Source organism: Gavialis gangeticus, unplaced genomic scaffold (genome assembly GCF_001723915.1).
Source record: "Gavialis gangeticus isolate Ggan-Ray unplaced genomic scaffold, GavGan_comp1, whole genome shotgun sequence".
NCBI classification, from domain to species: domain Eukaryota; kingdom Metazoa; phylum Chordata; order Crocodylia; family Gavialidae; genus Gavialis; species Gavialis gangeticus.
In genome coordinates this window covers 179876429-179885469 of record NW_017729032.1, presented here as the reverse complement: position 1 = coordinate 179885469, position 9041 = coordinate 179876429, and the positions used below count along the sequence as shown (strand labels likewise).

At 41.2% G+C, this 9041-nt stretch overlaps 1 protein-coding gene across 1 annotated transcript in view; it reads right to left on the bottom strand.

Moving 5' to 3' along the window:
* REPS2 (RALBP1 associated Eps domain containing 2) overlaps positions 1 to 9041 on the bottom strand; it is a 208323-nt gene that overhangs the window by 91988 nt on the left and 107294 nt on the right. The window contains exons 12-14 of the mRNA XM_019524650.1: positions 3079 to 3156; positions 2239 to 2308; positions 311 to 376 (exon numbers count right to left, since the gene is read on the bottom strand). Coding sequence (XP_019380195.1) covers positions 311 to 376; positions 2239 to 2308; positions 3079 to 3156 — 214 coding nt within the window. The remainder of the gene's footprint in view (positions 1 to 310; positions 377 to 2238; positions 2309 to 3078; positions 3157 to 9041) is intronic.

Genomic DNA, 9041 nt, shown 5'->3' with positions numbered 1-9041 from the left:
TATGTGCGTGCATACACATGCATGCACCCAATTCAGAAAAAAGTCTTTAGAAGAAATTTAAAAAAAAAAAAAAAAAAGGAGAGGTAAAGAAACTGAACATTTTTGACAAGTTAAAAAACTAAGTGGAACAAATTTTGCAAATACATGGTCTTTAACCTTTCAGGTTAAAATAATTTCATTATTAAACATTACTGCTGGAGTGAAGTGAAAAAGCACTTGAAGTCAAATAAAACAAGATTTGGATTACATACTACAAAAATCAGAATGGTAAATTCTTTAAGGAAAAGATACAAGTATCTTCTTTTCTTACCTGTTTTGATAGCCAAGTGTTGAAATTCCTTTGGTATTGTTTTGACAGTAGTGCTTATTTTCAAGGCTTAATTAAAAAAATAAAACATTAAGAGTTATTTTAAATTAAATTATGTACCAGAGAATTTAACTGTCTAAATTTTCAAGTTTTGATTAAACATCCTATTAATACTTGATGGTCACATAACCTTTCAGATACTTAAAATAATTATACAACCATTAGCTTATATATTCTCTTAACAGTTTGGGAAGTGACTATTGCCTTTATTTAAAAGAGAAAAGAAAAAAAAAAGGAGCCAAGTGGTTTGGGTCAAGGCTGGCAAGTAAGCACTGTATTTGGGTATCCTAATTGAGCCAGCAAGGACATAATTTTCAAAAGGACGAAGTCCTCTCAAATCCAGAGAATGGGAGGTTGTTAAAACTCAGCAGTTAACAACTCCAATTGTTCAAGTTTATCCATTCCATGATGAAAACCTTAAAGCTGAGCATGCTCAACATTTGGAATTGCTTTAAACAACTTGGGCTTAAGCCACTTGCCTTTTGACACATGGTGAATCACTGACGTATCAGAATTCCAGTTTCTGATTCCCTGCATGCTTACAGATGTGGGAAAAACCCTAAACAAACAGTGCCTTACTTTCAGCTTGGTGCGCCCCTTTACTGAGCACAGTGCAATGCCCAGAAGAGGCATCACATCAGTTTGATCCGGCTCAGCCAGCATCTGTACAGCTCACGTGCTTCAGCTAGACTTTTTGGTGCTTTTACCTAATAGCTGATTCAATCAGCTTAAGCCAAAGTTGTTGGTTCAATCAGCTATTAGATAAAAGTGCCAAAAAGCCCAGCTGAAGCACACAAGCTATACATACACTGGGGAGCTGGGTCAAACTGACACAACTCCTCTTTCAGTAAAGCGCTGGGGGGGTTCTACATCTGTCGGCACCCCATGTTTATTCCTCTAGAACAGATTGAGACCTCAACATTTGTCTTCCACCAACACTTTGGTGGAAGACAGTTTTTTTTCATCAAATGCAGGAGGTATATTTTGGTAAAACTCAGTTCACCTCCTTGTGTGCCAAGTAAATGGACATTACATGGATAAAGTCTGATTCCCCAGATGCATCATTATGCAAATCTAAGGAATTTAAGTTTGCATTCTCAAATGCAATGCCCTGCCTCCCGATTCCTTAGAAGTTGTTCTTCAAAACAGCAACTGGAGGAGCTCTTCTGTTTTTATTTTGCTATAAAATAGGAACAAGCACAGCAGCTATACTTGAAACCATGCTTTGGTAACAAACAGAACCTTTTCCGTAGCCATATGTCCATTAATTTGTAAGTATTATATGACAAAACCTCATCTTTTTATGGGGCTACAAAAAATGAGCAGGAGATCTGCAGTCAGAGACGGATCTACGCTAAAAAAAATGGACTTTTCTGGGATGCATATGAAATCATCATTGGTTATTTTATTACCTTGATAGTACATGTCCTACCATCTTTACTAGAGCTCATTGGGAATTTTTTGATGAAACATGATTTCACTTGAAAATCCTGATTCACTGCAGCTGAAACATTTCACAGAAACATATTGGTTTCTGCAAACCTTCTTTAAAGTCACAGATGGGCTTCCTTCCAGCTTATCTGATAAACTATTGAGGAACCTGGGTTTCCAAGAATTGTGACTGCAGGTTGACTACTGTTGGACCAGGCAGGCTAAAGCTTCCCAAGGGTCACAACACTAGGGCAAATTTTAAAATAATTCTATCAATTTGGGTTTTGTTTGTTGTTGTTACAAGTCTTTAAGATGCGCAGTAATGCATGACTGAATCAGCAATAGGACATGTCCACAGATTATGTTAGCAAACATAAAATGTCCATTTACATTTAAAACAACCAATAAAGGAAAAAGGCAAGATACTTTGATTCCAGTACCTTGCTTGTCATCACTATTTGCAGCTTGCGTCAGAGCAGATTTATCAGGCACCTCCTCAGCTGATGTCTTCTTACCAGAGAAAGAAAGAAAACTGATTTATTCTACAAGCCAACACAATAAATACACACACATACTCCCATATTTAAAATGGTTACATGTAAATATATAGTCTCTCCTGCACCAAGTTATGCTTGGTGTAAGAGATGTGGAAAGGGCCATCAGGGATCCAATTAGAGCTCCTTACTCCTGAAGTTAGATAGAGCGGCCTTGGGACTGTTGTAACTCATGACAGGTTGTCAGTGTGTGATGGTGCCTGGGGGCACGTCTGCACTGCGCCAGACCTTCCTAGGGAGCGCTGCTGTGAAAACACACATACACTCCCACTCCGGGCATTCCAAATGCCAAAAAAAATAATGTAGTTGCTTTTAAGTGAGCATCCACTGTCATTCACCACATGCAGACTGAGTGGGCAGGGCATGCTTTCACAGCAGCACTCCCTAGCAAAGTTTGGCACAGCGTACACGTCTCAAGGGACTGTATGCCAGCTGAAAATTCTCAAAAGGGCTTTAAAAATATTCAGGTTTGATAGGATTTTTTAAGTTTTGAATTTAAAAAAAAAATCAAAACCCTTCTTCAGTTTAGGACCTGGAAATCCATTTTATGAAGTGGCAGGCAGGTTTCAGCAGCCGTTTAGCTGGCAATTGCACAGAAAAACCATTGTGCATGCTTTGAAAACGTATGGGCAAGCATCTTAATATCCAGCTTAACCATGCCATCTTATGTGTATGACAAAGTACTGTAATTACAAGGGTATGGTAGAATAAAAAATGGTCACCAACTGGCTCAATAACAGAGGTCATCACATCAAAGAGAATCAATGGCTCTGAGTTGGTTGGATCTTCACAAAGAGTTTCAAGCTGAATTAAAGAAAAAAAAAAGCAAAGATGTTGGTGGGAAGACAAAGAAAAATCTCTGTGTATTAACAGGTCAGTAGCTTCAGTTGTCCTTTTCAGAAAGAGCTAATGTGAAATTCAGATTCATACTTTGATAATAATGATGGCTGCTTGCAGATGTTGGAAAAAAACCCCAAAACACGCCTACTTTAAACTCAGCATGCTCCCTGGCCGAGCCCAGCGCATGCCCAGAGGAGACAATTGGACCCAGCTCACCCAACATCTGTATATATAGGGCACTTTAGTGGGGCTTTTTGGAGCTTTTATCTAATAACCGATTGACTCAGCTTTAAATAAAAGTGCCAAAAAACCCTACTGAGGCACCCAATCCATACAGCCACCATGGAGCCGGGTCAAAGTAACGTGTTGCTGCTTCCAGTCAAGCTCATTTTTTGAGTATTTTTAATGTCTGCAAGCAGCCTGTTTCAAGAGTCTAGCTATGGCGCCTCAGTAGCTTACCTACGATGTTGAGATAGGGTCCTTGTATTTTACGAGAAAGAGGGAAAAACAGCCACTGACTCTGATGGACTTAAGGTCAGGCGCTATTCCCAGGAGGAGCTTAAATTTCACTTCCTCCCATCCCTACCCCAAGGAGTTCCATGGACATTATGGGGTATATGGTGTTTTTGAAGGCAATACAAACCTCTAAACTATTAGCAGGGGAGGGTAAAGGTTGGGTGGAAAAAAGGAGTAAAAGGAAAACATGGGACCAGAAGGAGAGTGGCAAGGCTTTTGGAATGCAAAAACTGGGGAAAAAATAAGATAAAAAAATATATGGGAAGAGAACACTCTTCCACAGTAAATGATTAAATGAACTGATCCTTTACAAAACATATGGAAACAGTTTGCTGCTATTTGAGGGTTAGTACTGCCTGTTTTCCAGGTGACCCATTTCCTACCATAACTCTTCATAACTCCAAGAAATTGCCTTTGCATATTTCAGCAATTATAATAAGAGATGCTCTCCTAAAATGAATTTAAACAACGTGAATATATGACATATGGAAAGTGCAGGAGACAGCGAGAACACATAACTGACTGCATTAGCAATACAATATTTCTAATCTTTAGTGATCACATCTAAACTACAGTTCTTGAATAGCCAAGCCACAAATTAAATTACAGAAGTGAATGACTGTACTTTCCACAGAAACCTTTCTAAATTATATTTACATCATATATTCGTTTTGAAAATAAAAACATTAGTTATGATGAAAACTACACTGCAGCCAAAACCATTTCAGGTCAGTTTTGAGAAGGTTTTATCACTCATTAATCCTGGATAATGAAGCACAGCTAAACTCTGAGAGCACTCGCTGCTACAGCTTAGCATTAAAACCCTAGGCTGCTTACAGACATGGAAAAAAAACCCAACACAGCGCTTTACATTCATCTCGGCACACCCCCACACTGCGTGCAACGTATACCCAGAAGAGGCATGACATTAGTTTGACTTGGCTCACCCAATGTCTATACAGATCGTGCACTTCAGCAGGGCTTTTGGGCGCTTTTATCTAATACTGATTGAATCAGCTATTAAATAAAAGTGCCAAAAAGCCTTGCTGAAGCGCCTGATCTATGCAGGCGTTGCAGGTCCCAGTCAAACTAATGTGCTTCCTCTTCTGGTAAAGCACTGTTTGTGTGGGTTTCTTTTCACATCTGTCAGTGCTGTTAGGGCCCAGAGAAAAAAAGTGTGGGGAAAAAAGTGTGTGATGCTGTTGACTGTTAAACAATCCAATCAATTACAATAGAGTTTAGGTGGCACTTTCTATTACAGCTAAGAGATATTTATTCTATGCATTCCCTTCTATTACTCAAACAATTAATTGAGGGAGAAAAATTGTTTTACGGTACTTATCAAAGGAAGGGGTGAACAGTAGGACACCAGACGGTGTAAAAGGGAGAAATGAAGAATCAGAATGAACACTCATCTAAAAACAGGACTTCTCTACTAAAATAAATAAATAGGCCATAAGTAGAAAGCATGGGATTACTTTGTGATTGTGGAAAACAGGTGTTTATAGAGAAGAAGAGTGTCTTTTACAGATAGAAGTACAGGTAAGTGTGTCCTAAACCTACATGTTTATAAATTAAATTTATAATTAATGATGAATATGCAATTTTGGGGGCTTATAAAAATTTTCTGTTGCACACTCCGCGAACATATTTTATTACTATTCTTACCCCTACTCCAATGGGAATTACTAGAAACATGAAAGCATCTTCTACAGGTCCTAGCATTTACACTCATAAGGAACAAACTTTATCATAACTGCACAGAAGAAAGAACAATCCTCTCCACAGTCTGAGTTAGTTTGTGAAGCTAAGCGCTTAAAAAATAAAAGTAAGAACCTCACAGATATGAAAATAAATAGAGAAACTAAGAAGTTATGTGAACATGAGATTTATTCTTGTACAAAAAAAAAAAAGTGTCACCTGAGGGATACGGCTAACATCCAGGGCACTTTAAAACAGATCAGCTATTAATCTAGCACAGGGGTGGGCAAAATGCAGCCTACCAAGCCATTCTATCCAGCCCGCGGGGCCCCTAAACAATTTAGAAAATGAATATTCATCTGCCCCTGGCTGCCTGTCATATATGGTCCATGATAGCTTGCCCAAACTCAGTAAGCAGCCCTCCACCCAAAATAATTTCCTGGCCCTGATCTAGCATCTGGAGGTCTCTCTTCTAACCACAATCCCTGTCAGATGCTGGATGCCTCTGCGTGGAACTGAGCAATACTCCACTGTGAAAAGAAGTTTCTCATAACTCTGGTTGCTGATTAGTTTATGGCCTCAAGTACAGGGATCCATGAAGTTTATACTAGCTAGTTCAATTGCAGTATTCCCCTTTATGTTAGTCTAACCTTACTCTTTTGAGGATAGTTACTAAGCTATTTACCTCCACAAATCAATGCAGCAGTATGTTCTACTTATCCACTTACGTTTTTGTTTCAAGGGTCTAATTCAGAGTCCAATGAACAACAATAATTGACTTCAGTGGGATTCATCTAGGCCTTAAGCACACCTATATATTTAACCAAGCAGAAGCTCCCAATTTGTACATGTACACGACATACAGTACAAACTTACACTCTTTCTGGAGTTTTTCTTTATTACTTTAAAATAACAAAAATATTACTGTTTTGCCCTGTACAACATCCTCTGTCCAGGCCCCTATTGCTTTGCTTCTCAGAGACCCTGATCACTTTTATAACCTGGTGGGAGTTAACTAGATCAATCTGCTAAAAGGAATCAGAAGTAGCTACTCTAGGCCTTGATTCAGAGTTTTTATACCTGAACCTAACATAATTCACCCTGATTTTTCACTACTGGCAACTTGTTTCATGCATGCAGTATATTTTTTTGGAAAAAATACTACTAGTTTGACATTCTACATAAGTGATTCTCAACCTTTATGGATTCAAGGCATCTTTCACTGGATTTGAGGTACCTCCTCCATAACTTCTGTGAATTGAGGGGCACCCAATTTCAAAAGCAAATTTATGTATTATTATCTGTAAGTCCTTGCAGAGAAGCTAGGGAGTAGGGGTGGGGGAGTGGCCAGGCAGGGACAAGGCTGACCCATGCTTATCAGCTTATCTTTTGTGCTCATCTCATCACACCTCACTTATCTCCTCCCACCTGGTGGGAGATCTGGTGGCACCCTGGTTGAGAATCACTGTTCTACATCTTCATACATACATACATACATACATACATACAACTAAATAAACTAAATCATGTACACATATCAATCTATATATCTATCAATATATATTAGGGTTGTGTAAAATATCACCACTGTTTTGACTCATTTTGAGCTTGAAACAGTGAAATCGAAATGAAACGAAGGGCTTCAAAGCAGCCTTGAAACGAAATGAGGACAGTTGAAACATTCCAAAAGTTGGGCCGAGTTCCCTTCCCCAGCCCAAGTCTAATGCTGGGGAGGGGAACTCAGCCAGGCTGAATTCCCTTCCCCAGCCCGACTGAAACGTCAAAACACCGAAACCATTTCAACAAAACTGAACGGAACAGTGTTTTCGAATCGAAACAAAACTCGAAATGAAACACTGTTCTGTCAAAATGTCGAAACGACTGTCGAAGCAAAATGATGCTGTTGTTTCGCACAGCCCTATCTGTCTTAATTAGTTATTTCAGTGGTGCTCAACCTTTTTGGCTGGCTGGATGGACAGTGCCTGAAACCTCCATGGGCCAGATCTGATCTGGAGGGGCCTATCTGGCAGTGCAGAGGGAGGTGGGGAGTAGCCTGGCTCTGATCCAGTTGTGCAGTGAAAAGGGGCTTGGGCCAGCCCCATCCTGACCCCATGGGGGGTGGGGGGAGGGGCCATAACCTGGCTCTGATCCAGCCCCATGGGGGAGGGAGCATAGCCTGGCTCCACAAAAGGAAGGGGGTGTGCCTGGCTCAATAGGCAGAAAGAGATGCACACCAGCCACAACCTGGTGGCCTGGAGGAAAGGGGTCTCGTGGCCCAGCTCAGACCCACTCCATGGGGACTGGAATCTTGGCATTGGGGAGGGTAGCAGTACTGCCACTGCTCCCCACCACCAAATTTCCCACCTCATGGGGAGCCCCATGGGCTGGATTCCAAGGTTCTGGAGGCCATATTTGGCCTGCAACCCAGAGGTTGAGCACCCTGAGTTAGTCTATAAAGGTGCATACCTACCCTGCCTTCTGACTGACTTCAGACTAATGCAGCTAACTAGTAGGGCTGTGTGAGGCTTTGGGTGGTGATTCGATTCAGAAAAGATTTGGCCCGATTTGGTGGCCGAATCTCCAAATCTGAATCAATTCAAAGCTCTCCAAATCTTTTCCAGGGGAGCCTAAGGGCAAAAAAGAAGGCATACAGGCAGTGGAAGCAGGGGGAAGCTACCAAGGAGGAGTATACCTACTTGGCCTGTACTTGCAGGGAGACAGTTAGAAAGGCCTCAGCAACTACAGAGCTGAGGCTGGCAACACAAATTAAAGACAACAAAAAGGTCTTTTTTTTTAAAGGTATATAGAGAGTAAAAGGAAGGTGCAGGGCAGCATAGGACCCCTACTGAACAAGGAGGAGCAATTAGTGAGAGAGAGGGGGGACAAGACTGAGCTATTCAATGAGTTTTTTCCTCAGTGTTCCTGAACAGGGCTCAAGGTAAGTCTCCTAACGGGTTCTTAGATGGGTATCAGAGGGACACCAGCCTACCAACTGTCAACGCTGACTTGGTGCAGAACCACTTGGATGGACTGGATGTGTTTAAGTCAGCAGGGCCAGATAAGCTGCATCCAAGAGTACTGAAGAAATTGGCTGGTGTCATGGCAGAACCGCTGGCATGGCTGTTCGAGCACTCGTGGCACTCGGGTCAGGTCCCGGAGGACTGGAAAAGAGCTAATGTGGTCCCTATTTTCAAGGAGAGGAAGGAGGATCCAGGTAATTATAGGCCAGTCAGTCTCACCTCCATCCTTGGAAAGGTCTTTGAAAAGATTATGAAGGATCATATTTGTGGGAGTCTAGCAGGAAAAATAATGCAGCAGGGAAACAAGCATAGATTTGTAGCAGGTAGATCATGCCTGACCAATCTGGTTTCATTTCATGACAAGGTCACAAAATGCTTAGACGCGGGAGTAGAGGTGGATGTCGTTTTCTTGGACTTTAGCAAGGCCTTCGATACAGTATCTAATCCTATTCTCATAAATAAATTAGGAGGCTGTGACAGATGCTTACACAGTCCAGTGGGTGGCAAATTGGCTTAGTGGTCACACCCAGAGAGTGGTAGTAGATAGGTCGGTATCGACCTGGAAGGATGTGGGTAGTGGGGTCCAGCAGGGTTCGGTCCTTGGACCTGTAC